The sequence below is a fragment of the Hyaloscypha bicolor genome (genome assembly GCF_002865645.1).
Source record: "Hyaloscypha bicolor E unplaced genomic scaffold K444scaffold_16, whole genome shotgun sequence".
Taxonomy (NCBI): domain Eukaryota; kingdom Fungi; phylum Ascomycota; class Leotiomycetes; order Helotiales; family Hyaloscyphaceae; genus Hyaloscypha; species Hyaloscypha bicolor.
The window spans coordinates 1,148,574-1,174,273 of NW_020194518.1; the positions used below are offsets into that span (position 1 = coordinate 1,148,574).

Sequence of the window (25,700 nt, forward strand, 5' to 3'; positions counted from 1 at the left end):
CTCATATAGCTAGCTCAAGCTAAGATCTATATAAAACTAGATATTTAGTAAATATTCTATTAGATTTAAATAAATCCAGAATTAGAAGAACTCACGATATTCTATATGAGATATAAGGCCTATAAGTATAAAGTTCTTTAGGAAGGCCTAACTAATAGCCTTACTATATATTAGAAATATATAAATAATACTTTCTTTAATTACCTTAATATCTTTTATATAGCTTACTTAAATAATATTCTAATTTATTTAAATAATTCCCTAAAATATAAAAATCATATATAAAAGGTCCTTTAGTAATTATAAGATACTAGCCTTTAAGTAAATATTAAGAAATTAGAATTCAAGATTATTTATATAAAGTACCTAGGTTTTATTATTTCTACTAGAGATATTAAAGTAAATCTAGATAAGATAGTAATTATTAAGGACTAGTAATTACTAAAAATAATTAAAGAAATATAAAACTTTCTAGGTTTTTATAACTTTTATTAGTATTTTATTACGAATTATAGCTATATAATAAAGCTTTTAATAACTCTAATATATAAGAAAGTTTTATTTAAGTAAATAAATTAATATTAAGAAAGTTTTATAAAACTAAAGCAAGCTATATTTTCGGTACTAATTCTATATTACTATAACCCGAATTTTTTTACTATAATTAAGACGGATATATTAAATAGAGTTATAGCCGGTATTCTCTTATAATAAGACTCTTAGATAAGACTCTAGTACCTGGTAGCATTTTTTTCTAAGACTATATAATTAGTAAAGCTAAACTATAATATTTATAATAAAGAAATACTTATTATTATTCTTTTCTTAATTAAATAGCAAGCGGAACTAGAAGGCCTATAAAAGGCACTTTTTATAATTTACTCAGATTACTAAACTCTTAAGTATTTTATAACTATAAAGAAGCTTTTAGTAAAATAAGCTTACTAGATAAAGTACTTTTCCCGCTACTATTTCAAGCTTATATATTAGATAAGTAAGTTAAATAAATGAGCAAATACCCTAAATAGGAAATATAAGGATATAATTACCTAAAATAAGATAATAGTAGCTTACTAGACCCAAATTCTCTTCTTATAATAAAAGATTAATAATAATATTATATAAGATCTCTAGTTAGTTCTAATTAAGGCCTTTATAAACCCAGCTCAGGAAGAAACCTAGTATAATAATATCTAGCTAGTAAATAAGCTATTAAGCAAGAATCAAGAATTACTAAAGCTAGAGAAGCTATAGGATAAGGCAAGAAATAAGAAAAAAGATATTTAGATATTATAAAATAGCCTCCTCTTATAATATAGTAAACTATTTATATCTAATAATATAATAATACCCGAGATACTTCTATATACTACCCTTATTTAGGAAATATATATATAGTTCCTAATATGATACCTAGAATAAGCCAAGCTTTAATAGCTTCTTTAGGTCTACTATTACTAGCTAGGCCAAGATATAGATATTAATTAGTATAAGAATAACTATTATACCTATTAATAATCTCATATTTCTAGAAATAAGAAACCAGGGCTCTTATATTTATTACTAGTTCCTAACTACTTCTAGTAATATATATTAGTAGATTTCAAGAAATACTTAGAAAATAAGAATAAGTATAATATAATAGTAATCTTTATTAACTGCCTAGGCAAATACCCTATTATAATTCCTGTCCAAGATATAATAATAGCTAAAGAGTTAGTATCTCTATTTTTTACCTATATAGTTTACTAAGTTAGTATCCCGGAAACTATAATATCTAATTAAGGCCCCTAGTTTATATCGGATTTCTGGAACGAGTTCTATAAGTATATTAGTATAAAGCTCAAGTTATTAATTACTAACTATCCCTAAACTAATAGCTAGATAAAGATTATTAACTAGTATTTTAACTAATAGCTATATCCCTATATGAATTACTACTAGGATAATTAGGACAAATAGGTAGTAATAATTAACTACTAGTAGATAGCTCTGGTTTATGAAATTATAAGCTAATTCCCGTTTCTTATAAAAAAGGGCTATAAACTATAGATATTATTTAACTAGAAAACTCAAGTATAATTAGATATCCTAAAGGAAGAGCTAAATAAGTAAGAAACAAAGGCCCTAGTAATACGGCTTTATAAATTATAGTAAAGAGTATAGGAGAATATAATATAAGTATAAGAATATTATACCGCCCAAGCTAATAAGTACTACCGACCGGTAAACTTCGGAGTAGGAGACAAGATATGAATTACTACTAAGTACTAGAAAAACGACCGTCCAAACCATAAGCTGGCTTACTAAATAGAAGAACCATATAAAATCCTGAAATAAATAAGATATTTCTTTAGGCTTAAGTTTCCGGAATTAATAAGAATATATTCGGTATTCTATATAGAGAAGCTATATAAGGATCTAGGTAACTTCTTTCCCGGACAAGCGAATCCGGAGCCTCTGTTATTAGAACTATAAGACGGGGAAACGGAATACGAAGTTCAAGAGGTACTAGTAGTAAAGCTGCTCCGTAGGAAGCTTAAGTACCGAGTCTAGTAGAAAGGATGGGATCTAGATCCGGAGTAGTATCCCGCATCCTTATTAAGTAATAGCGCCCTGGCTTTTCAGAGCTTCCATAACAAGAACCCCGAATAGCCAGGACCGCCCCAGAACCTTCCCTATTAGTTAGACTGTACTAAGAATAATATACTGCCGGAACCGCATAATACGGACGGAAATCCTTGCAAGTTACATATAAAAGGCCCTGGCCTTTCATACGTGACTATAACTTGAGAATTGGACAGGGACTTTCAAAGCTCGGGAACGAGCTTATTTCGAGGGGGGGGGGTAATATTACGGTTATTACGATATACGGTACTAGTAGGGGTTAGACTAGAGCTGAGAGAGGCATCTGGCATCTGAGCGAGGCATCTGTAGTTACCTGATTATTGCACGTGACTCCGAGCTTAAGCTAGTACGTGGGCCCGTGTATAGCTCGCAATTATTTAGATCCGAGGCTCCTTTGAGATCCTCTTCTCTCTTTAGCTTTGAATCGTCGAAATAGAGACAGTCTAACCACGCCTTCCAGGCCCTAGATCTTGTGCTCGTAACAAAAGATATAAAGTATTTTTCTAATTAATTAGAATTAGAATTTAGAATCAAGTATATATGGAGAGGTATATATTAGGGCTAATTACTCCCCCTTTACTTGCTACTAATTAGTGGACTCGCCTATATTTATGGGCGTTTGGGGGGCGTTTAGTACCTGTCAAGCTGCATAAGCCCATATTGAGCCTTCAGGGCACTTTTAGTAAGCTTATCCCTTCGTCCGGTGAGACATGGTCCGTACTAGCGGCCGCATCATGCGGATAGCCTGATTGGAGGAGACGGTTGTATTCTTACCTAACAAGGGATAATCGAGTGCGGCCGCTAGTACGGACCATGTCTCACCGGACGAAGGGATAGGGGCTTACAGGGGACTAGGACTAGCTACAGGGAGATTAAAGTAAGACCTTACAGGGCATTTAGTGGCCTTCATAAAATAATGCCCTGTATTCCCGATACTTTATGCCGTGATCTTCGTACATAAAAACCAACCTCTCAACATTATCATCTCACCTCGTCATTAGAGTTGAAGCAATTCGGTTCGTGATCTTGATTCGATATTGAAAATTTGGCGGACTGGTGTACTGAGCATACTCACTGCTAGAAGCGGCGATCAGCGCAGAGTCCACTTGCTGACCAACTGCAGTGCGGTCGCCCTTACTATCCCTGCTTGATTGTCTTGACAAGCTTCCATCCACCGTCTTCCTGACATTCCAACATAACAATGATATTCTCAGCCCTTCCGTCAAGCTCCGAGATACGATCCAACTCACCCAGATCGAAGTGAGCTGCCGCATCAAGATCTTTCAAAGTCGCCAAACTGGAGCTCTTCCAGATCCGAGATCTGTCCCGACTACTGTTTAGAATTGTGAATATGAGGAACAAGAGGCTGAGAAGAGCAAGGAGGAAGAGGAGGGAAAGCCAGGGCCAGATGACTTTGATGAAAGTTTCGTATTTGGTGTTCAGTCCTTGGATGAATTTGCCTGAGTCGTTGTTTTCCTGTATGCTGGATGAGAAGTGCATTAGTATTTTTAGGGGCTTCTCACAAGGAGAAGGCCAAAAGGGCGTGAATTCACGTATTTGTTTGACAGACTGATTGCAATATTGTTCATGATGGTGTCAAAAATTCCGAGATCTCAGTTCCAGTGTTGATCAAAGCAGCAAGGGCTCGAGCCGTGTCTGTGCTGTAAACGGTAGCACTACCTGGCGTATAGGTTCCCACTAGAACTGTGTCCGAGATTGTTGTAAGGGCAATTATAGCGTTCGATGAGACGTTGTAGATTGCCGGATCATCAGGTGCCGTTAGCTTGTAACCGGGCGAGTTGTCTTCCCCTGTGAACTCTACCCAAATATGTCGCTGAGGGTAGAGTTGAATTGGAATTTGACCAGTGGCCCGTCATATTAGAAGAGAGTTGGCTATTAATTGCGCGGGTGTTCCATTCTTGGATGCAATATATGTGTGCGAACTCGAACGCAGTGTTTCGATACATGACAAATACATCAGTAATTGGCCACAGGATATCACGAAGCCCGATGGAAACCTGTCTCAACCACGTTTTATCGCCATAATAGCGAGTGGTGTAAGTTGAAGCACTGTATTATTGCTGACGTTAAGCCCATTTGGGAGACCTCGGGCGCAATTCTCTCAGGTGGTATTGAGGGAATTAGTAGTATTTGCACTCCGAAAGCAGACGCCAAGGTTCGGATAGAGTGGAAAGGTACAGTTTCCCGTCGAGCAGGTTGGCATTATGCATGGAACAATCTGGTATACCGGTGTATACAGACCGTTGCAGAAAGCACCTCTTGTAGAAGTATGCACAAGTGGGATTTTAGCTGTAGGAATGTTAATATTTATACATATCTCAGCCAAGGGCATTATACCCAGAAAGCAGGAGGGCAAATATATTGAGAGTTGGTTATCGTTAGATGGAAAATCAACCAAGACAGGGGATAGATATTCCTGGGTATGTGGGATGGTAGCAGGGAGATGACTGATGTTTACTGAGTGCGGTTCATAGCTGATACTTTATTCTGTGACTGGGGATAGTGGAAGGGCAATAAGTGTTACAATAGCTCCTAGTGATGCCAGATGTCTATGTTTGATAACAATAAGCCTCAGAGCAATGATTTCTAGGTTTGCTAACGCCACCTTAGTTTCCGAGGTTGCCATAATCGCAGCCCTCCAAAGCTTCCTCATCTGGCTCTGTCAATGGTCTGGAAGTCCACTAAGATTTTTCCTTTGCAAGCGAACCAGGCCCACTCCAGCTGTCGAATGCATTCCACAACGGGGAATAAAAAGCTCTTTTCGGAAACTGTCGCAAAAAGAGACATCAATCTGTTGATTGTGATGCTCCAAGGCCATTGTGCAAAGCTTTCCCGTCATAGATTTTCAAGGTGATGACAATTGCCGCATGCAAAACAGCACTGATGAACCAAGAAACAAATTCTAGAAGCCACCAGTCTGCAAAAGCAAGAGGTGGCGCAGAAGGAGGCCATTACTGGCTTCAACTGGTAGACTCTTCCTCTTGGAAAGTAGACCTACCCCTGGAGATCGTCGGGCCCGCCAAGACTCCTACTCAACTGCGATTTTCGTCGTTGTTTCATTCCAGTTAAGTTGTTCCCAAGAGTGAAAACGCGAATACCATCTAGATCTTTTTCGAGGCTGTGGTAAAAGGAGCAATAGTGAGGTGCTACAGATCTTGGCAGTTTCGGGCGCGAGCCCCCCCTGATGTTGGTTTTAGGGTTAAGGCGGCGTCATGGATTCTGGTGGCCCTTGGAAGCTGGGTATTCTAAAATAAGAATATCGACCCGAACTAAAGTCACAAGTGGCAGTAGCATGAAATTGCGGACCTTAGGACAGGCAACTTCTTGGAAGCGTGCCTCGGTGTCTGTTTTCGGAGTAAGTCGCTTCGGGACGTCGATCTCAGATCTAGATAGCATGAATTTGCTAATGTATGAAAAGAACTCGTGCTTACCTCTTTTCGGAAATGAGTTTCGTTCCGCCGGACAAGAGAACGGACTCTCTACCTTGAGCCCTCTAACCGAGCGTATGCGCTCGCCATGCGTACGAGGTAGATTCGTGTGGGGTCAAGGAACCCCACCAATGAACCCGGAAAACACCTTTTCGAATCTCAAGGCCTTTTCTCCTCTTCTTTGTCGCCAATAGTTTGTCGAATGCAATAACTCGGTACAGCCGTCCACGGTCCAGGCCCATCTCTTCAAGAATTGAGGCGTCATTTCCCAGCCAGCTGGATCCCAAGGATCACCCCAGATGATAAGGCCATTTCTGGGATTTGAATTTGAGCTGTTGAATAAACCACCTGTAGCAAGATCTCCAAGTCAGCATACCTTTTTTATGATGTTGAAGAAGTCGATCATAATGAGCCACGAGTAGCGAGACGCAGAACTTACAGAGATCCTCGCACAGCTCGAAACCATCATATGTGTCCTCTGCTAGTATGAGATTATCTCGCATCCTCGGCACTGGTAATAGGTCTATCCAAGGATGATGAGGTATCTCGCACTGCAGAGCAGTTGGACGAAGATTTTCAGGAATCTCCAAAATTCTCTCGGGGGATGTCAAATATTTTTCGTATTCCGATTTTGGAGTGAAAGGTGACAATGCGTTATCTTCCATGGTAAATTCTATTGGAAACCCGAGCATCAAGGCATTGTTACATAGTGCTCGAAAGATATTGAACTTGATCAAGACTAGGACCTGATCAGCTGTTGGAGAGCCGGTCATGTGATTCCTGGCAATCCATTTTTGGAATTGTCTGATCGTTTTGTCTGCCTTTTCGTAGTCTGACTTGCAGAAGCGTACAGCAACTTGAGACAACTTGGAAACTTAGGGTTGGGTTGATGCGATGGCAGTGCTGAATGATTGCCACGGGCCTGTATCTTCAGGGTCAAGGTCGATTGCTTGTTCTTGTCTCTTGATTGCTTGGGCTGCTCTATAACCTTCGTTGGCTGGCTGAAAGACAGATTCGACAAGATAGTTGGTTGAAGAGGTATGCTGTACGTGAGCCTGCAAGAGCTGCGCTTCTTTACGCTTTCCTGAACAGTATCAGTCACGAGACTTCAGAGTAGCCCTTAGAAGACTTTACTGTATGCTCTCTGGTTTAAGCGATTCTGCCGCCGCTTCCTTTCAGCTTGGTTAGACTGCCCAGTCCAATCGTCATCCGGAGTATCGATCTTCGTCTGCGGTAGCATACGCTCGAGTATGATCGGTGCAGTATGCATGTTTCTCGCCGCTTCCATGATCTCAGGGAGCGGACCCATGCTTGTGATGCGGATATAGGAGTTTTGGTGACACAGAACTCAATACCTGATGTAGAAGTTATTTTCGTTCCTTGGACTTGTCCGTCGATGTATGCAAGTGTATGACGCTCGGGGTATCTGCAACTGTACGTAGTATGATGTTGAGGAGGCGGTGATGTTGGAAAAACCTTCTCGTCGACTGTAGGACCCAGTTCTCGTGTTACCTTGCGAGAGTACGTTGTTGTCGGGTATGCACTTGGATTACGGCACTAGCCCGAACTGGGAAAGCCTCATCGTTCTTGCGCATGCAAGTCGATTACCGCTAAAATGGCCAGGGGAAGCTGTAAGAGTGTCAGTGACGTCTCGGCGGCCGAATGGGCCTTTAGTGAGTAAACCGTTCTAGATACCCCGGCAGAATCGAGCTTATCGATCGGAATTGCTGACAGTCAGACTTTCAATTCGTACTGTCCGGAGGCGCTTCGTTATTCTCTCCTTTGTATCTTTCTTTCACAGACAGCATCAGCATCTTCCTCAAACTCCAGTCATCAATCTGTCTTTATACAAACACGTCTGTTATCATTCTTAAACCTTAAATCATTCCTCAAACACTATGTCTTCAAGATACGCAGCAGCTCATGCCAACCCCCAAGGGCCTGGAGACGCTCGTCCAACTGCTCTTCAAATCATCCAAGACGAGAATATCGGCGCCAAACTCCTAGGCAAAACCATATTGATCACTGGCTGCTCTTCAGGCATCGGTATCGAAACAGCAAAGGCCCTCCACACTACAGGAGTCATCCTCTACCTCACAGCACGCAACATCGATAAAGCCAAAATCGCTCTTGGAGACCTCGTCACCCAACGCAACGTCCACCTCCTAAAACTCGACCTCAACTCCCTCTCCAGCGTCCGCGCTTGCGCCAGAGAATTCCTCTCCCAATCCCCTCAACTCAACATCTTCATCGCCAACGCCGGTGTGATGGCCACCCGCGAAGGCCGTACAGAAGACGGATTCGAGACACAATTTGGCACCAATCATCTCTCTCACTTCCTCCTTTTCAGCCTTCTCAAATCCACCCTATTGGCATCATCAACGCCAGCATTCAATTCCCGAGCCATTTTCCTCTCTTCCGTTGGTCACCGCCTGGGACAACCTGACTTTTTGAACTTGAATTTGGAAGGGAACTACAATCCATGGGTTGCTTACGGTTCCTCCAAAACCGCAAACCTCTGGACAGCCAACGAAATTGATCGTCGCTACGGCTCTCGCGGCCTCCACGCCTGGGCGGTCCATCCCGGCGGAGTAGCTACCGGATTAGCTCAACATATTTCTGCCGAAGAAAAAGCCGTTATGATGCAAGACACTACACTATTGAAAATAGCCAAGACTTCAGAACAGGGAGCTGCGACTACTGTCTGGGCTGCTATTGCTGGGGAGTTGGAGGGGAAGGGAGGAAGGTATGTGGAGGAGTGTGGGACTTTTACTGGGCCGTGGGATGAGAAGACGGGGATATATGATTCGGGGTATGCGGTTTGGGCTTATGATGAAGCGAAGGAGGGACAGTTGTGGAAAGAGAGTTTGAAATTGGTAGGGTTGGAGGATGAGTTGTGAAGTGGAGCGAGCTAGTGGAGAGGTCTATGAGCAATTAGGAGTTTTTGTTTTATGTTCTCCCCTTCACCTCCTTCGTACGTTATTGGCATTCAAAATGCGCTTCTAAATGTCCCCTCCTTCTCACTATCAGTCTAAAGCACAACGTGCCAAAATGGTCAGTTAAACCGCACAGACTTTGTTAACCTCCCTTCCCCCCCCCCCCCCCCCCCCCCCCCCTCCGAAATCGAGCCGGACTACAGGCGACCTCGCGGTATCCCTTAAGAATCTAAATAACAGCTTATTCCCCCTTCACTCACCTTCGGGATTCCGAGCTATCTCAATTAAGTTCTAACGAACAACTAATTAGTGTTAGAGGCGGCTTGCTAACGTCCTCCTAGGAGGACCTCCTTCCAGACCGTTGAGGACTTTGCGCGTACTACGTAGACCTGGGCAGTACAGAGGATCGACCGCACTTGCTAATCCAGGACACGCCAACACACCAGGCTCAGCGACTTTCACGATTTCCGCGAGAGAAGATGGATTATGATATGTTGATTGGTATCTCTACTCAGCAGTATCAACGACTCCACCATACTAGCAACGATTGCGCCACCCTTTGATAAACCCAAAACCAAGCAATCACTCAATGCTCATCTTCATCAAGCCATCATTAGTATCCACCATCCCCTGAAACCCAACCCTCTTCATCGCCCCATTCGCATTTCCTTTGCTCGCCTCCCCATTACTAGGCGGCCGACTACCCCACGGCGTGACATCTCTCTGCATCGGGCTTTGCATCACAGGACTATTGTGAACACTCATGCCTGGACTAACTGCTCTCCTCTTGAAGCTCGTCGGGTCGAAGTCGTCGTCTCTTCTGCGTTTGTTGTTGACTTTGCGGGTGATTTCTGCTGCGGTAGGAGCAGTCGGTGGTTGTGGTGTTGCGGATCTGGAGGGGGAGGATGTTTGTGGATCGGAACTACTAGCGGTTTGCTGGCTGGGGAAGAGTGGTGGTGTGGAGAGGGATGGTGAGTCTAGGGATATCTCTTCGCTGATTCCTGACGATGAGCCTCGTGGGAGGAATGGGGGTGGTGGGGTACGACTATTATCATCTGTGAAAGTCTCCCAGAACTCTTTGCCTTTCGAATTTCGCATGGCGTGCTGCTTGAAGCTGCTTGAGAGTCCCGCATTGGCATCTTCCATTATTTCATCTTCTAATATGCCCCCAAGTGAGTCCTGCGTGACAGGTCCTAAGCTTGGAGAAGAGTGGGTTGTGGTTGTGGTCGACATGGAGGGGCGGCGTGTGGGCTCGAGCTCCATATCGCTCTCGCGAGTTAGGCGTACAACTTCTGCCTCGCGACGAACCTCGGTCTCAATTGGGGTGCTTTCCTCAGCAAGGGCTGCTCGTATACGTGCGAAGCCTTTCGTCTTGGGCTATATGACATCAGTTTACCTTCGCAATAAATAGATAGATTGGAGTGTATACCAGCATATTTCCCCTCCTGGTCACTGGCCTACGAATGACCCCTCTTTGACCGTCACGACCAGGCGTAATAGGCATGCCATCCACATTCTCCAAGGTAGACTTCAATGTACCATCATCGCTCTCGCTCCCAGATATATGTAGCTGGTTCGCCGCCCAACTTATACTCTCCCTACGCGCTTTCAGTCCATCCCCAATCTCTCTGCCACCAAAGTAACCCGTATTCATGTTCTCGAGACTTCGCATAGTCGGCGGGGATTTCGACTTGGGGCTGGCCATCGAGTTTCCACTTCCGCTGCTCGAGCTCTTTCGGCTCTTGCCATGTCGCAGCCTTGCTCGCTGGAAGTTCATGAGGCTGCTCACAGCAGGCGACTGCCCTGCCCAGCCGTTTCCAGGACTAGGCTGCGCTGTACTAAAGGGCCCGCTCATCTTGTTGATTTGTGGAGTCGAGAGTATAGAGTCGTCGATATCGTCAGCATCCATGAGGTCGTCCTCGTCCGAGCTGCTACCTGATGACTCCGAACCCAGCATGTTCACGCTTCCGAGTGAGCTCGACACCACCATCCTATCCGCGTTCGCCATAGTCGACCATAGGGAGCTAGAATTGTTGTTCATCGACTCTGAGTTGCTTGAGAAGTGAAGCCCGTTCTTCTTGTTGGGTATATTCATCGCCCTGCCGCCGATGGTAGGCGACGAGTCTGGCGAAGATTGCTCTGCTAATGTTGAATGGTGGAGATTCGTTGCTGCTCGCGAAAAGTCTAGGCCCCGAGATCTTCTGGGGAGGACGCTGGAGGGCGAGCCATACGTCTGCGAATGGTCCAGCTTTGGTGACAAAGGAACGCGACTGATATACGCCTGGTTGCTGGGCGACATCAGATCCCGTGCCGGCATCTGCAAAGAAAGACCGCGCAATGGGTAGGCAGGCCGCCGTGGAGTTGTAGGATTGTCGCTTAGTGCGCTGTCGTCCTGGGATTTCTTTTTCTCTGGCTCTCGAAACTTTGGAGATGGTGACAAAGTAGGAGGTCCGCCATCAGAGAGGGAGCGCGCTTTCGAAGGTGATCGTGAGGCTGTCCTTCTTCCAGGTGTTCCACCACTCTCTTCCACAGCGTCTCCATCTCCAGGACCCATTGTAGGGTGCAGCGTATCGCCTAGTTGGCTTCTTAGCATGTTCTCAACAGCAATTCGACAACAATCGAGTGTATATCTTCGTTCTCGAGGGGAGGCTGGGCGATCCGTCCAGGGATCGAGGTGAATCAGCGGGTCGAGTCTGGGCGTATTTCCATGGCTCACACACTGTTAATAGTGCCAGAAACCGAGCTGGGCTGTATATGATATGTATATTGAGCGGCTGATTCGAGCCTTTGCGTATATTGTCCAGAGGCTACCGGATTGTTGTGAGGTTTCAACGCCGATGACATGTTGGTACAAGACCTCACTTCCCGAGTGCAAGGATCCAGCCACACTTCTAGCCTTGGCGTTCAGGGCTTGCCTCGCTAAACCCCCTGACAACGTCAACACGATATGATGACCTCGATAGAGACTCCCGGACAGAAAGGCGCCACTCATTTTCAGTCAAAGTTGGACTTTAAAATTACCTTTCTTGTGAAAAATAAAGAGTATTTTTTGGAGTTTGTAAGAGATCCGAAGTAGTAGACTTTGAAAATACCACAAGTCCAGGATCATTGGGAGATAAACAACTTCGACCTAGGACAATGAAAAATCATTAACATTGTTTTTGTCTAGCACAAGAGGGGTACTTTGACCTTCAATTTCGGTGTTCTCTGTGTTTGAAAGGCAACATAATCTTATTTGAGTTTTTAATTTTCGAGAGCAACGCAAGTGACCTATGTTACATATGCTTTTGGAAGAGCAGCGCAAATGACGTATCCCCTACTCGCCTTTTTGAAAACCCCAATGCAAGAGAGCTATTATACATCTCACTCTTAACAGGAGCGCAAACCAACTTTTTTTTTTTTCCTTTTCCGTTTTGAAAAGTGCAACGCAAGCGACATATCCCTCAGCACACCAAGAGCGTGCACGACCAAACCCTGGCCCAAGAGTAAGTGCCGAGCAAAAATGGGTGAAGCAAATTGTGTTGAACACTGTGCTGGGTGTTAGGTTCAAGGCGTGCTGGAAGTGGAACTCCAAAAAATCTTGTAATGTGGAAGGAAAGAAGGGATACGAGAGTGAAGGAGCCCACTTTTATACTTGAAAGTCGAGTCATGGCTCCGAAGCCATTTCATGATTCCAAGTGTGTGAATCGAGGTCAGTGCAAATGATGCAGAAGCCACTGCCGTTGAATGGGATGGGCATCCTGCTGATTCACGCGACGTTACCCCTATTCTCTCGTAAAAGCTCACTTGAGTTTGTGGAAACAACCCTACCGCTTCGATAACATAAGCCCCAATAACTGCATTTCAAATTTTGTTTTCGGGACGCTTGACATAACGAAAGACATGGCTACTTTCATGTGTATAACCTGTGAAACAAGGAAGTAATTCGTGTTCAAATCTCCTCCCGGATGTGAATAACTTGATAAGGTTCTCTTCAGTGTATTCATTTCCGTACTTCGGATCACGAACTAATTCATACTTTTCATTGAAACCATGGTGAGACTGAATAATGCATACATACTGCCAGCTAACCCTCCACCTCCATCCCTTCAACATCTCTTCTCTTTCCTCACACATGGCTATCTCTCACTCTCATTCAACCACTTATACACAACCCTCGCATCCTTTCCATGATACCTCTCATCTTTACTCGCCTCCTTAAACGCCTCTAGTGTCGGCTTGTCCAAAACCGTCCTTGCGCCCACCATCTCTGCTAACTCACTCCCCATCTGCAGCACCTTTGTACACAACTCTAGCCTAAAACCGCCTTCGTAGCCCCTCGAACTCGGTACATTTGCTTGCACACCGGGCACAGGATTACTCTTACTAGTAACCCAACACTGTCCCCCAGACACATTGATCACATCCGTGAGAAGCTTGACATCGAGTCCCATTTTAGTACCGATGTTCAGTGCTTCGGAAGCAGCGAGGGACGTGATCGCCGAGAGGTAGTTGTTAATCACTTTAAATGCAGTGCCAGCACCGACATCCCCGCAGTGGAAGATCGATTCCTTCTTGCCCATATGCCCCAGCACCTCCTTTGCTGCTTCAAACGAAGCTTTATCATTCGCACCAACCATGAACGTCAGCGTTCCATCTTCTGCTCCCATAGGACCGCCAGAGACAGGAGCGTCGACAAAAGATATTGAGGAGCCAGAGGAGGAATTGATTTTAGCGCTTGTGGTCACTGCTTTCGCGACTTTGAGGATTGTTGCTGTTTCGATTGTTCCGCATTCCATGATGATTTTCTTTTCGGGGGAGGATGCAGCTGCTGCTTCCACGCCGGAAATAATTCCAGTTTTCGTGTCAAGGTAGACTGCCTTTACAGCTGGGGAGTTCGGTAACATCGTGATGACCATGTTCTGAAGCCCGGTTAGCAGGTTTCTAGGATATTCCTTTTTCACATAGTGGGCCAACTTACAGCAGAGTTCGCCGCCTCGAAGCCATTGTTTATTACTTTCACTGGACCTTTTCCCGCCACTTGCTTTTGGAACTTTGAAATGGCTTCTTTGTTTACGTCGCATATGAGTAGTGTATACTCGGGGCTTAGTCCATTGCGGAGGTTCACGGCCATGGGATATCCCATCACACCCAGGCCTAAGACCAAGAGTTAGTTCGCCATCTTTCAATGTATTCACACACTACATGGAACAATACTTACCTATGAAAGCAACTGTCTTCGCTGGTGAAGCCATCTTCACAAGCCGATATTAAACCCTTTCGAAGCAAGTCGCGGTAATTCAAGGAGCTTTCGAATATTTCGATATAGGTATTTGATTGGAAGAAAGGGTCAGTGGCTTTGGTTTCCAGGTAAAACTTTCAACAGGACTGCTGTTGATTTTCTTTTTCAGTAGGTTTGATCATGAGTGGGGTCGGATATAGTGATCCGCATCGAACATGTTGATTGAGGGGTAAGCGGCAATGAAAAATACCCCGCAGTTCTCCAAATTGGAGAGAAGCGAGGGGGGCTCGTTCTCCCAATCTCAGCACGCGTCACAAATTCTATTTGCGTGACAGGAGCAATCGAGAAACCTGAACAAGGTGAGAACCCAGGTTAAAAAGTATATCCTCGGTTTGAAGTAAGTCTATAGAGCCCCAGGCAAAAACCTCCCCCCATTCGCCCTCCTCCAACCCCCATCATGCGCAACCACCACCTCAACGCCTTCAACCTCCCTCATCAACCTCCCAATCGCTCCAATCGTGCCTTCAGCAGCCTCCGTATCAACATGCACACTTCTCAACCCCCCACACCCATCACTGTACATCGCGACCCCCTTCTCCCCCTTCAAAATCCTCACATCATGACAACAGTCCCCACCAAGATAAACCCACCTCCCCTCAGCGATCATCGCAAGCAAATTGACATGTCCGAAAAGATGGCCTGGAGCATCGACAATATACACTGACCCATCCCCGAAATAGTCCAAAACATGCAAATCGAAAGCTGGTAATTTCTCCCATTTGTGTTCAGTTTGTTGCTTCGCAGCACTCGTGGATTGCGGATTGACTGGCGGGAGTTCGTACGTCCGTTCGAATGGGAGCTCATCGTGGTTAAACAACTCCTTAGGATATAAGTACCCCCCTCCGTTGGCCAATAAATCCAGCGTCCCGCTCCCTACCACGAATTTTGCATTCGGGAAGTCAGATGGTGTACCAATGTGGTCCCAGTGCACATGGCTCAACACCACGACCCCGATATCCTCAGGGTTGACGCCTCCGTTCCTCAAGCTCTCTCCAGTGTCAGGGGAAGTAGATGTAGGTTGGCGTTGAGCGATGTGATGTTGTTGAGTTTCTGTGTATTTACTAAAATCGCGTTTGAGGCCCAAATCGAAGACTAGGTTTGTTGTTTTGTTGGATTCGGGGGAGGTGTGTCGGATCAGAAAGCAGAGAGAGGGCACCGTGGTGCGTTTCTGAGGGTCTGCGTCGGTGATGAAGAGGGATTCGGGGAGTGTTAAACTTCCGCCTTCGAGAGCTGAGATGGTGACATATATCTGGTTCTCAGCCGGAGGTGGGAGAGACGGATGTTCTGCCATTTTTCTGTAATAATAGGAGAATATTTGAGTTCCAACGCGTGGTTTTTGTGAGAGTAGAGCAGATATTTTGAAGTGTTTCGTGTAAACCCCCACCACCCCATACTCGATTGGAGATTTGGAGAACCTCGGAAGCCTATCCGATCGTCGTCCAGGGGTTACAGGGGTTTAATACCCCACTGTGGGGCCTCCTGTCAGCGGCCGCATTGAAAGCGGGGTTCTCGAACCTCATTTCACTTAAGTAGACCATATGATTGAAAACGCTACCCAAATAGTTAGATATCTTTATACTCCAGCCACTTCCTCTCAGAAATCTCGTATCTAGTATCATTTAATAAAAGCCGAGATGGGAACTCCAAAGCTCCCAGAAAGAATGAAAGCCCAATTCCTCGATGCATTCAACACACCTTACGCTCTGCGTGAAACCCCTCTGCCAAAGTCAAGTTCAGAACATGATTTACTTATCAAAGTCGATGCAGCATCGTACTGCCAGTAAGCAAAAAGCAGTTCTTACTACAATTCGAAAAGAAGCCACTAACAACAACCCAGCACAGACGCCGTCCTCTCCTCTGGCCAGATGGCACCTCACCCCCCATCCCTCCCTCATATCGGCAGCCACGAGTTTGCCGGAACGATACTATCAACGCCGCCTTCTAGCAGCTTTAAGATTGGAGATAGAGTAGGAGTCCCGGGCCGCGGTTTCCATCCTTGCGGCACATGTTTCGAGTGCCTTCACGACGGCTGGCCGGACTCCGATCCCGCAGGTTTCTCAGTCTATTGCCCGCATGCTAAAAATCATGGTATTAATTCAGATGGCGGGTTCAGAGAGTACGCGGTTGTGGATGAGAGACAAGTTGCCAAGATCCCAGATGGCTTGACGCCGGTGGAGGTAGCGCCGCTCATGTGTGCCGGATTGACTGTTTATGCGGCGTTAAAAAGATGCGAATTGAAGCCTGGGCAAAGGGTAGGTATTTCGGGGTGTGGTGGCGGACTGGGCCATCTTGGGCTGCAGTTCGGGATGAAAATGGGGTACAAAGTCCTCGGAATGGATGCCGCTGATAGACCTTTGGCACTCGCCAAATCTCTTAACACCGGTGCAAAGATTATCGATGTCCGTGTTGAGAATGCTGAAGTTGTGAAGAAACAGATTGCCGAAGAAGACGGTAAAACGGAGCCGGGAGAAATCGGTCTCGACGCCGTGATCATCTTACCAGAAAGCCAGAAAGCGTTTGATTACGGGATGGCTTTACTGCGGAATCATGGAAAATGCGTGGTTGTCAGTTTCCCAAACGCAGGGTTTCATGTCAATGCAGGGGATCTGGTTTTCAGAGATATTTCTGTGGTGGGGAGTCTGATTGGGAGTAATCGGGTACTGAAGGAGATGCTTGAGTTCTGTGCGGCACAAGGGGTTAGGGCCATAACGAGGAAGTTTCCCTTGGAGGGTTTGAATGAGCTTGTTAGCGCGTATGACAAGGGAGCGGGAGGGAAATTGGTTATTGATATGGGAATGAAATAGGATAGTTGATCAATTCATCGGGACGTGAAGGAGATTTGAATTGTATGAAGGTCACGGCATAAAGTAAAACCAGGGCATTTGTGTTTTAACGGCACTTTAGCGTCTGTTTCTAGCGCACTCAGTCACTAAATTGCCCTATAATTCCAGGCCATTGCCCTAAAAGCACGCTATAAGACGGGGGCAAGGGGTGCAACTCCTTTTTAGGGCTTCTCCCCAGTACTTACAAGGGACGTCTCGCTAAAGAGCCATAGCAACTACCTATTTAGCGTCAAAGCGCTATTTACCCCTGAAGATCTTCTCATACCTTGCGAATGTCTCACAGCGCCTCTTGAGCTCTGCTTAGGGCGCATGGCCTGGAGTCATAGGGCCTTACAGCGGGCTCAACCCCTAAATTGTGCCTTGGGGGATGCCAAGGGCCCAAATGCTCTCTAATCCTGTCACTTTATGCCGTGATATTCGTAGTGATGTATGTATTTTGTGGCATGATATTCCCAGATGGTACATATTTTCATCAAGAAGATTCCAACATATCGGCGTAGATATTCAAGGAGCTCCCAATGACATCTACAATCGCCCATGTTTGCGCCCCCTTGAAAATCGTTGCCCAAACTCGCAAGACGCCGGCACTGAGACATTTGTTCATCACAGGCGGTGACATACCATCAGGGACTGCAAACTCTGTTTCGTCCAGCATCGTCTTTACTAGTGAACTAATCCTTCGTTCGTCGTCTGATATCGGTGGCTCAGGATTTGGTAATGATAGAGCCTCGAGCCATTTGCTCAATAAGAAAGCACATTCGAGTGAACACAGGGAGTGTTGAATCGACCAGATGAATGTCTGGGTCTTTGCTACCAGCCGTATGCCAATTTTGACCGGAACACTCAAGGCGTGAGCTGAATGTAAGACGGCACGCACAAGCTTTGGAGTGCGCTTGATCGGCGGACTGTCTCGGAAAGCATTCGCAATCTGAGCGGAATCACGTGTATCCAGTGCACGACCGGGGCCAGTATCCACGTTCAAACGGATATAAGCCAGCCGTAGAAGTGCTGTGGAGTTGAATGCCACAGGTCCATTTGGATTCATGGGATCCAGTGACGATTCCGGATTTCGTTTCCAGCCCAGCTGCCAATTCCTCAAGGCATTCTCTAGTGACGACACCTCTTCCGGAGTAAGCTCACCAGGGCTATCAAATCGATACTTGGCAATTTGTCGGACGAAAAAGATGTGCTGGATCACAGCATGAATCAGAACATAATTTCCCAGTGAAGAGTTCCACTCGGTTGTAGGTCTTCCTTTTCGCAGAAATAATCGTCGAAACGCTTCCTGGAATTCGATTTCTTGGGTTCGCTTCCTTCTTGCTTCTTTCCATGCCATGGCATTTGGTGCCTTGAATTCCGAAGCGCTGCATGGCAGAGTCAATTTGATTTCCGAGTTGAGAATGAGTGGTGGGATATTGTAAACGATGCAGTGAAGATTGAAGAAGCAGAATACTATAAATTTCGTTCTCTTCGTTGTTTCGAATCGTACCCAGTCTTCCCATGAGATATCTGGTTGAAGTGATTGACTTTGGAGCCCATCATCTCGTATAAGGGTCGCAAGGATACTTTGAATTGCAAGGGCTTCCCGAAGGATCTCCTTGTGTTTTGCCCAAGTTGCCATGGCCATCAAGATCAACAGTGCTTGAGCCGTTTGGATAAGATCTTCTCTTTCCAAGGAAAACGTAGCAGAGGCATCGGCCTCAGATGGCAGCCCCAGAGGACCAGACGTAGAACAATCAATCGCAGGACTTTCTGTATTTGAAGATACTTCAGGGCCTCTGGTGGTTGAAGAAACCTCTGATCCAGCTCGTCGATGAAAGCTGACGAGTCTGGCGTCCCTCCGTCGAATTCTTTGAGCAGCAATTGATTGGCTAGTATTGAAGAGCTCGACGCCTTTCTCTCCTTCAAAGCAATATTGAGCCCCAACAGCCGCCATTGCAAGGATCAATTCGAGTGAGCAGCCTTCTATCGTCATTGTGGCCAAGTGGAGAAATGGAAGGTGTTCATGAAATCCGTTGATATAAGCTGCAATGTACCGTGAGAGAGCTAGACGGGATGGGAGCTGGAAGCCAGGTGGCACCACCGAGGCGAAGTCGGCAAGTTTTGCTGTGACATTATGCCTGTCTTCGGATGAAAGCTCAGAGAATGGACGATTCATTGACTTTTGCTGCTGAGTTTGAACGGCTCGTTCTTCGGGCTGCAACGAGGGTAGCCGTGATCCAAAGCGTGAGAATGAATTAGGCTCTTCGGATTGATCATTGTTCTGGATCAAATGAGGTGCCTCTTGAACAGCAGAGTGAGGCATAAAATCATTGGCATTCGTCCAAGATTCGGGTGAAAAGTAAACCATTGGCTGCTCCGTGCTGATCAAGGACGAAAAGTGGTACGAGGACAGTAGATCGTTGTCGAGAAAAGCAGCAAGACTATCCAATGAGTCTTCAAACCCCAGTCCTTGGGACTGGTTTGCATATGGTCCCTGAAGAGAGTCTACTGGAGTCGCCATTTGATCGTTTTGAAGAGCCATACTGGGACCCTGCGGTATGATCTGTGTCGGAAACGGCGAGGCTGCAAAATTGCCTTGTAGAGCAGAATACTCTGCTGCCATCGACAAAGCAGCAAGGGAGTATTCATCGTTCTGGTTTGAGTTTGAAGGCCCATCAAGAGCTGTATTGGTTGGTGAGGAGACGCCGTGGAAGTTCATTGGATTGCCCATTTGTGGTGATCCGTGGTCATCATCATTCTCGATCGAGTTCTCAAATGCTATCCTCCTGCGTTTCTCCGTGGACTGAGCAGGTTCTTGGTTATCGCCGCCAGCTCGATCCTGCCTTTGGTTTCTCGAGGAGGCATCTCTGTTGTGAGTGAGCCTCTCGTGGCGTATGAGGAGGTCGCTGAAAAGGTCAGAAAACCTAAAGTATAGCTGCTAAGGTTGGAAGTCAAAGTACCTCCTAGTGAAATGGTGGTCACACAAGGTACAGCTGAACGGCTTCTCTTGGGTATCTGCAGGCACACACTAAGCAAGGTTTCCTCTGGCCCCTGAAGTCAGGAAGACCTACGAATTCGCTCATGTCGCTGCAGGTGTTCCAACCGAGCAAAGTTTCTCTGGCACCGATGACACAGAAATCTCTTTTGCTTCTTCCCACTTCCCTGTGCAGTCTCCTGACCTGTGGTTAGAGGCTCCTGTTCAAGCATTGAGAGTGCCGCGGCTCGGTGGCGGGCTCTGATTGGCGTGTAATCGCGTCCAAGATGATGGCATTTGCTTATTCAACGCAAAGCTCCTTGACTCAATGCTCCAACCTCAACTATTGTTTGGTTGTTGGAGATACACGTTGGAGGTTGATGTCTGATGTTGGAGAAAGATGAGCTGAAAAGAGGAGATTGCAGGAAAAGCGGGCCCGCGGGGACTTTCAGGCTTGGCGCAGACAGTGCGGGGAAAGTGGGGTGCCAACAGGGGGGCTTAAAGACGTCACATTCTATACGTCACATTCCGATGGCGGAGCGAAACATTCATTCCTCGATTCTAGGCACAAGATGTACTGTACTTCAATATTCTTATGGCGAGATCGTGAGGCTCAGTATGATTAATAAAGAGATGATGTATGTCAACGAGTGTAATGGTGAAGAAGACCTGTTAAGACTGCATTAACTCGAATTCGGAATTGCTGAGGCCAAATTTTGCTCATAAAATTCTGCTTCATTTCAATTCTTTTCACAAGCTGTACATTAACAGCTACAGACTCTCCTTCCAATTCGGTATCGAATATTAACATATCAGAGAACAATAGTACCCGCAGCTCTTCTCTTGGCACAAGATAGAGCGCGCCATCCTCCCGGCGCTTGGAATCATCAGCGACGTTACTTTAACTCATCGGGCTCAATAATTGATTAAGGCTCTGAAACCAGAGGTTTACTCTCTAGTGGAGTCTTTACCTATTTTTCATACTTTTAACTCGAGCTGAGGTGGTGCTGGAAGCCCTAAAGTATGCTCAGGTTACACTTCATTATGATATCAGGGAGTAGAAGGGCTTCCTAGGATCTACTGTATTTTACTGTTTGCACTTTCGAAGGGATTGAATTTCTCCCTCCATGCGTTTTTGCTGGACTCGACGACACGAATGAATGATACGATGTCATCCACTCCTTGAGGTTCATTGACCCAGTGTCCTCCATCTTCGTACGGTTTCCACGAAACCGCCATGCCAAGTTGTTCCAATGTCGTGGATAACTTCTTTCCATTGGCAATAGGAACAACATCGTCGTCCTGGGAGTGTGATAAGAAGACCGGGGTCTCGAGCACGGAAGTGGAGCTAAAGTCCGAAAGCACTGATGCCGTCTTGGCTTGATCTGTGGGTGTGTTGAGCATCTTGTGGCTGTAGTGCAGTCTGTTCCCAACCATACTCCATGCCTTGTCGTTTGCCCTAGTTGTGGCGATTTCTGGCTCAAATGGAAGCCAGCTGCTAAGTCCAATGAACCCACCGAGCCGTATTCCGCCGTACAGCAAGGTGTGTATTGCAGTAGCGCATCCTTGACTGATCCCGCCGAGGATAATTTGGTCGGGTGAGATCAATGCAGCTTCAGTCCGAATAAGATCAAGAACCTCCTTAACACTTTCTCTCAATCCATCAATCTGAATCTCATTCTTTTCCAAGTGATTTTCCACCGACCACATATCAAACCATTGAGACATCGGAGCTTCAAAGCGTGCCGAGTTCCGGATCTTCGAAGTCGGGAAAACCCATCTTGTTGTGGGAAATATTTCTGGTAGGGTACGATCGTCTGACGCCTGACTCTCGAAGAATTCTTCCGCGAATTCCGATGCAATACTGTCCCGGCCGTGGAGTAATATGATCGTTTGGGTATGATCCCCACGAGGGGTGACGATGTGTGCGGTGTTCTCCATGATGAATTTGGAGGCCTGTTGCCTCCGAGCCAATAGATTTTGCCGAGACCTCCGACACACTGATTTCTGGGAGCTAAGAGCGATGTTGCTGCGTTGGTGAAATTATGATGTTTGACGTTGAAAGATGCAAGTTGTACGAAGAGTTTGATAGGAAAGGAAATGCGAACTCTACGGAATATATAATTTGTGTGTGTGTGTGTGTGTGTGTGGCGCTAAATGGGATTTTAAAATAGACTGAGTAACTCATTTCTTAGCGGGGAATCGATACGTATTTAAAACTTATGATCCTCGCTAAAAAAAAACCGCTACGAAACCCGCTTGATTTCGCACGTCACGTGGAGGGCGCTTGTCCTTACCAAAACTTACTTAAATAAGTACAAGCACGCGCTGTGAAATTGTATTTATAAATTAATTTAAGTATAACAATAAAGTATTTAAAATAATTTAAACTTAAGTTAAGGTATTTATTTAAGTAAGAGAGTTTGATTTGATAAGTATATTTTTAAAAGTACTTAAATATATATATAATTAATAAAGCTCAGTTTTTTTTATTAAAATTAGTATATGAGACCTCTCTTTTTAATTATTAAGTAACCTAAAATTTATACTCTTTACTTAGTCTTAACCTTGAAGGCTTGATATAAAATTATAATTACGAATACTCAAATATTAGAGCACTGTTGCTTTCCGGATTAAGCAATTCCGACTCGAGGACGGCGATACTATTCTTTCAGGGCATGACTTTTGGAACCACAATATTTACAGTGTACTCCATTTCCCCAAGTGGCTCACAAATAACAGCTCTGATTGAGACGTATATCCTTCGCGCCAAGGCACACAACCAGAAATTGACTACCGTGTATAACCCGAGATTTACAGCATTGGCATCGTTCTACTCGATATCGGACTCTGGACCTCACGCACACTCGAAGATTCTGGGTCTGATTCCAATCTCCCAACTCCAAGTGATATTCTTGATTCAGTCAAACTTAGTGTTCTCGATATCTACTCTCAGCTGCAGAAAAGAAGAAACAGAGGCTCGATTATCTCGCTGCCAACGAATTGCCTCCTCGCTTAGGTAGACGTTACGCGGACATCGTGCTATTTTGTCTTCGATGTCTCGATTCTGGAAATGGAACCGGTGAAAAAGGAAAATTGTCGGTTGCATGGACGGACCAAGATAGTGTTGTAATCGGAGTAAGGTTCATCGAGAATGTGTTTACGAAAATCCAGGAAATCAGGATCTAGAGGTAATATATATATATATATATATATATATATCTCTTCCACTTACTTATTGCAGACATCCACAATTCTTTTCAGCACCCGCCATAGCGACAATGATATTATGTGATGCAACGTGTCATTGATTGAACTCATATGGTTTTAAAGTGTATCAGGTAAGTCAGTGAACTTCATCATGTGTTCCGTCCAGTCGCCCTTATGCAGTTGAAACCTTATTCCCCAACTCTCTGGGCTTCTCTCCCTTCTCCGCCATCTCATCCAACACCTTCTCTGCAGTCTTAATCGCCTCCACCATAGCCGGCACTCCAAGATATGTCGTAGCATGCAGAATCGCCTCCCTGATCTCCAGCTCCGTCAGACCATTGTTCCTCGCACCACGTATATGTACCGCGAGCTCGGGAGTCCGATTCAGCGCCATCAGGATACCAATATTCATCAGACTGCGCTGCTTCTTATCGAGCCCAGGTCGTGTCCATGTCCCCCAGCACCATTCTGTGACGAATTCTTGAGCCGGGCGCGAGAACTCTGTATTGCCGTTTGCGAGGGCGCGGTTCACATATTCGTCGCCCACAACGCTACGGCGCATTTTGAGCCCTTCTTCGAAGAGTTCCTTGTGGAAGGTGTCAAACTTGGGGTCGGTTGCCATTTTTGCGGAGGTGAAGTTTATGACGTTGATTAATGAGAGTTGGTAGTTGGGATCAAAGAAAGGGTTGTCAAATGAATTGGAAAGTTTTCTTGGGCATTCAGAGATGGGGAGAGAATATTCTCAGAAAATATGTTTGAGAAGAAAAGTTGAGAAAGAGCTGGTCAACCTTTCCAGTACTCGAAGTTGACTTGGGGAAGCCCCTCCTGCCCCACTTCTCCAACCGATTTCGGGACTGTCACTGTTGCCGAGGAAGATGGAACTTAGAGAGCAGCGGAGCATGGAATTCTGCAGATCTAAAGTTGAGAATTGTGGCGTCCGCGTTGCGAACAAGAGGTTGGATCAAAAGAAGTCTTATAATGCTAAGTTCTTTGATGGTGAAGGTCCCAGTGGTCTATCCCATCTTTCCCCTTCCAGTCCTCATTCCCACCCAAAAATCTATAAATAACCCTCGAATCCAAATCTCTACACCTCGGGTCATTCATCGCATCAGTATAAGTCTTTAGTCCAACCTCTCCAAGGACATTCCTTGAACCCACTCTCCTCGCCATATCGACCGCCAGCCCAAAATCTTTCCTCATAAGCTGCACCTTAAACCCATTCTTATACTCATTACTACTGGGCGCCTCGGCATACACTCCGGGGACCGGAGTAAATTTATCACAAATCGTATTCTGCGCAGTACCTGCGGCGTAAACCTTTTGCAGCACGCGAGGGTCGAGACCTGAGCGCATGCCCATGTCGAATGCTTCGGAGGCAGCAATGGCGATTATTCCGGAGAGGTAGTTATTGGAGAGCTTTGCTGCGAGGCCAAGTGAGGGTCCGCCGCAAGGAATAACGCTTTTCCCCATCATTTGAAGCAAGTGAGTAAGTCGAGGCAGGTTCGTATCGCTCTCTGAGCACCCGAGGAAAATGGCAATCGTTCCCTTGACAGCGCCAACAACACCTCCACTAACAGGGGCATCGTAGAATGAGGCCGTAGGGAAGTTTTGGTAAATGTGGTCCTTGACGAGGAGACTCGTTGCGGTATCAATGGTTGAGCAGTCGATTAACAGCTTTTTCGAGACATCTGTTGAACAGATTCCGGTTTGAGGGTCGAGATACACGGATTTGACTTGTGCTCCTTCTGGAACCATTGTTACGATGATATCCTATTAAAATTTCTGTTAGTTTCTTATGTTTGCTGATGTGGGGATCGGTGGCGACTCTTACGCTTTTCTCAGCAAGATCTTTTGCGTTGGCACTTTTGACCACCTTGTTTGGAAACTCTGTACATAACTGGTCTATCGCGGCTTGCACAACATCGAAAACATAAATAAGTGTCTCTGACGGAAGTTTCTTTGCTAGGTGTTCTGCCATTGGTTTTCCCATCGCCCCCAGGCCGATGAAGCCTACGGATCTGTACTCGAAGGACATATTACCAGAAAGTGAGTCCACCCAATCACTTCACAATCCAAAAAAAAAAAAAAAGGATTTATAAACAATCGAACAAGCTAACTTCAAACAATTCACAAAAGGTAGTCATAGTCCGGTTTGGACCGACATCTAAGTGTTCAAGTTAATTTGAGGAAGATCGGCATGACCCCACCAGGCAATCCCGGGTATATTACTTTTAGAGTGCGGGGAACCCAACCACCAAATCAACTTACCCCAACCCCTTCAACCCGAGTGAGGCTCATCAAACTCTAGGAGACATGATCCCGAGCACCTTCCTAAACAAGCTTATTGTGTGCAATAATCGTGCTTCCTTGATGTTGTTCTTCTTCTTCATTTCTTGA

At 45.5% G+C, this 25,700-nt stretch overlaps 12 protein-coding genes across 12 annotated transcripts; 2 read left to right on the forward strand and 10 right to left on the reverse strand.

The window, feature by feature from the left end:
• Window positions 1-3,751: 3,751 nt before the first annotated feature.
• Window positions 3,752-4,218, reverse strand: K444DRAFT_608082 (uncharacterized protein). Its single transcript, XM_024879303.1, has one exon. The coding sequence runs from the start codon at window positions 4,126-4,128 to the stop codon at window positions 3,766-3,768; it is 363 nt and encodes a 120-aa protein (XP_024742397.1). The 5' UTR covers window positions 4,129-4,218; the 3' UTR covers window positions 3,752-3,765.
• Window positions 4,219-5,819: 1,601 nt separating this feature from the next.
• On the reverse strand, window positions 5,820-7,013 carry K444DRAFT_181755 (uncharacterized protein). The gene is made up of 2 exons (XM_024870817.1): window positions 6,517-7,013; window positions 5,820-6,425 (listed from the first exon to the last, which is right to left on the reverse strand). The coding sequence occupies exons 1-2, from the start codon at window positions 6,848-6,850 to the stop codon at window positions 6,193-6,195; spliced, it is 567 nt and encodes a 188-aa protein (XP_024742398.1). The 5' UTR covers window positions 6,851-7,013; the 3' UTR covers window positions 5,820-6,192.
• K444DRAFT_625072 (uncharacterized protein) lies at window positions 6,953-7,386 on the reverse strand (the record flags this gene model as incomplete). The annotated part of the gene is made up of 2 exons (XM_024882475.1): window positions 6,953-7,161; window positions 7,212-7,386. 2 exons carry the CDS (start codon window positions 7,384-7,386, stop codon window positions 6,953-6,955), a joined length of 384 nt encoding a protein of 127 aa, XP_024742399.1.
• A 357-nt stretch (window positions 7,387-7,743) lies between these two features.
• On the forward strand, window positions 7,744-9,091 carry K444DRAFT_608084 (short-chain dehydrogenase). Its single transcript, XM_024879304.1, has one exon. The coding sequence runs from the start codon at window positions 7,976-7,978 to the stop codon at window positions 8,975-8,977; it is 1,002 nt and encodes a 333-aa protein (XP_024742400.1). The 5' UTR covers window positions 7,744-7,975; the 3' UTR covers window positions 8,978-9,091.
• Window positions 9,092-9,331: 240 nt separating this feature from the next.
• On the reverse strand, window positions 9,332-11,849 carry K444DRAFT_553503 (uncharacterized protein). The gene is made up of 2 exons (XM_024876619.1): window positions 10,443-11,849; window positions 9,332-10,390 (listed from the first exon to the last, which is right to left on the reverse strand). Exons 1-2 carry the CDS (start codon window positions 11,604-11,606, stop codon window positions 9,596-9,598), a joined length of 1,959 nt encoding a protein of 652 aa, XP_024742401.1. The 5' UTR covers window positions 11,607-11,849; the 3' UTR covers window positions 9,332-9,595.
• A 1,133-nt stretch (window positions 11,850-12,982) lies between these two features.
• Window positions 12,983-14,305, reverse strand: K444DRAFT_553504 (3-hydroxyisobutyrate dehydrogenase-like protein). Its single transcript, XM_024876620.1, has 3 exons — window positions 14,214-14,305; window positions 13,974-14,149; window positions 12,983-13,914 (listed from the first exon to the last, which is right to left on the reverse strand). The coding sequence occupies exons 1-3, from the start codon at window positions 14,245-14,247 to the stop codon at window positions 13,132-13,134; spliced, it is 993 nt and encodes a 330-aa protein (XP_024742402.1). The 5' UTR covers window positions 14,248-14,305; the 3' UTR covers window positions 12,983-13,131.
• Window positions 14,306-14,600: 295 nt separating this feature from the next.
• Window positions 14,601-15,585, reverse strand: K444DRAFT_581689 (uncharacterized protein; the record flags this gene model as incomplete). The annotated part of the gene is made up of 1 exon (XM_024877754.1): window positions 14,601-15,585. One exon carries the CDS (start codon window positions 15,583-15,585, stop codon window positions 14,638-14,640), a length of 948 nt encoding a protein of 315 aa, XP_024742403.1. The 3' UTR covers window positions 14,601-14,637.
• Window positions 15,586-15,867: 282 nt separating this feature from the next.
• K444DRAFT_553510 (GroES-like protein) lies at window positions 15,868-17,243 on the forward strand. The gene is made up of 2 exons (XM_024876621.1): window positions 15,868-16,074; window positions 16,132-17,243. Exons 1-2 carry the CDS (start codon window positions 15,929-15,931, stop codon window positions 17,096-17,098), a joined length of 1,113 nt encoding a protein of 370 aa, XP_024742404.1. The 5' UTR covers window positions 15,868-15,928; the 3' UTR covers window positions 17,099-17,243.
• Window positions 17,244-17,609: 366 nt separating this feature from the next.
• Window positions 17,610-20,326, reverse strand: K444DRAFT_519486 (uncharacterized protein; the record flags this gene model as incomplete). The annotated part of the gene is made up of 3 exons (XM_024873956.1): window positions 17,610-20,025; window positions 20,080-20,134; window positions 20,191-20,326. The coding sequence occupies 3 exons, from the start codon at window positions 20,324-20,326 to the stop codon at window positions 17,610-17,612; spliced, it is 2,607 nt and encodes an 868-aa protein (XP_024742405.1).
• An 844-nt stretch (window positions 20,327-21,170) lies between these two features.
• Window positions 21,171-22,051, reverse strand: K444DRAFT_581699 (alpha/beta-hydrolase; the record flags this gene model as incomplete). Its single annotated transcript, XM_024877755.1, has 1 exon — window positions 21,171-22,051. Exon 1 carries the CDS (start codon window positions 22,032-22,034, stop codon window positions 21,171-21,173), a length of 864 nt encoding a protein of 287 aa, XP_024742406.1. The 5' UTR covers window positions 22,035-22,051.
• A 1,338-nt stretch (window positions 22,052-23,389) lies between these two features.
• K444DRAFT_608089 (4-carboxymuconolactone decarboxylase) lies at window positions 23,390-24,054 on the reverse strand. Its single transcript, XM_024879305.1, has one exon. It carries the CDS (start codon window positions 23,923-23,925, stop codon window positions 23,476-23,478), a length of 450 nt encoding a protein of 149 aa, XP_024742407.1. The 5' UTR covers window positions 23,926-24,054; the 3' UTR covers window positions 23,390-23,475.
• A 230-nt stretch (window positions 24,055-24,284) lies between these two features.
• Window positions 24,285-25,338, reverse strand: K444DRAFT_640388 (uncharacterized protein; the record flags this gene model as incomplete). Its single annotated transcript, XM_024884493.1, has 2 exons — window positions 24,285-25,073; window positions 25,135-25,338. The coding sequence occupies 2 exons, from the start codon at window positions 25,336-25,338 to the stop codon at window positions 24,285-24,287; spliced, it is 993 nt and encodes a 330-aa protein (XP_024742408.1).
• Between the last annotated feature and the right edge of the window lie 362 nt (window positions 25,339-25,700).

Coding starts and splice junctions, on each gene's coding strand:
- K444DRAFT_608082 (XM_024879303.1), bottom strand. CDS start 4,128: ATGCACTTCTCATCCAGCATACAGGAAAACAACGACTCAGGCAAATTC.
- K444DRAFT_181755 (XM_024870817.1), bottom strand. CDS start 6,850: ATGACCGGCTCTCCAACAGCTGATCAGGTCCTAGTCTTGATCAAGTTC. Junction 6,426..6,516: donor CGAGCTGTGCGAGGATCTCT/GTAAGTTCTGCG, acceptor ATCTTGCTACAG/GTGGTTTATTCAACAGCTCA.
- K444DRAFT_608084 (XM_024879304.1), top strand. CDS start 7,976: ATGTCTTCAAGATACGCAGCAGCTCATGCCAACCCCCAAGGGCCTGGA.
- K444DRAFT_553503 (XM_024876619.1), bottom strand. CDS start 11,606: ATGCTAAGAAGCCAACTAGGCGATACGCTGCACCCTACAATGGGTCCT. Junction 10,391..10,442: donor CCAGGAGGGGAAATATGCTG/GTATACACTCCA, acceptor GATGTCATATAG/CCCAAGACGAAAGGCTTCGC.
- K444DRAFT_553504 (XM_024876620.1), bottom strand. CDS start 14,247: ATGGCTTCACCAGCGAAGACAGTTGCTTTCATAG. Junction 14,150..14,213: donor GAAGACAGTTGCTTTCATAG/GTAAGTATTGTT, acceptor TCTTGGTCTTAG/GCCTGGGTGTGATGGGATAT. Junction 13,915..13,973: donor TCGAGGCGGCGAACTCTGCT/GTAAGTTGGCCC, acceptor ACCGGGCTTCAG/AACATGGTCATCACGATGTT.
- K444DRAFT_553510 (XM_024876621.1), top strand. CDS start 15,929: ATGGGAACTCCAAAGCTCCCAGAAAGAATGAAAGCCCAATTCCTCGAT. Junction 16,075..16,131: donor GATGCAGCATCGTACTGCCA/GTAAGCAAAAAG, acceptor ACAACAACCCAG/CACAGACGCCGTCCTCTCCT.
- K444DRAFT_608089 (XM_024879305.1), bottom strand. CDS start 23,925: ATGGCAACCGACCCCAAGTTTGACACCTTCCACAAGGAACTCTTCGAA.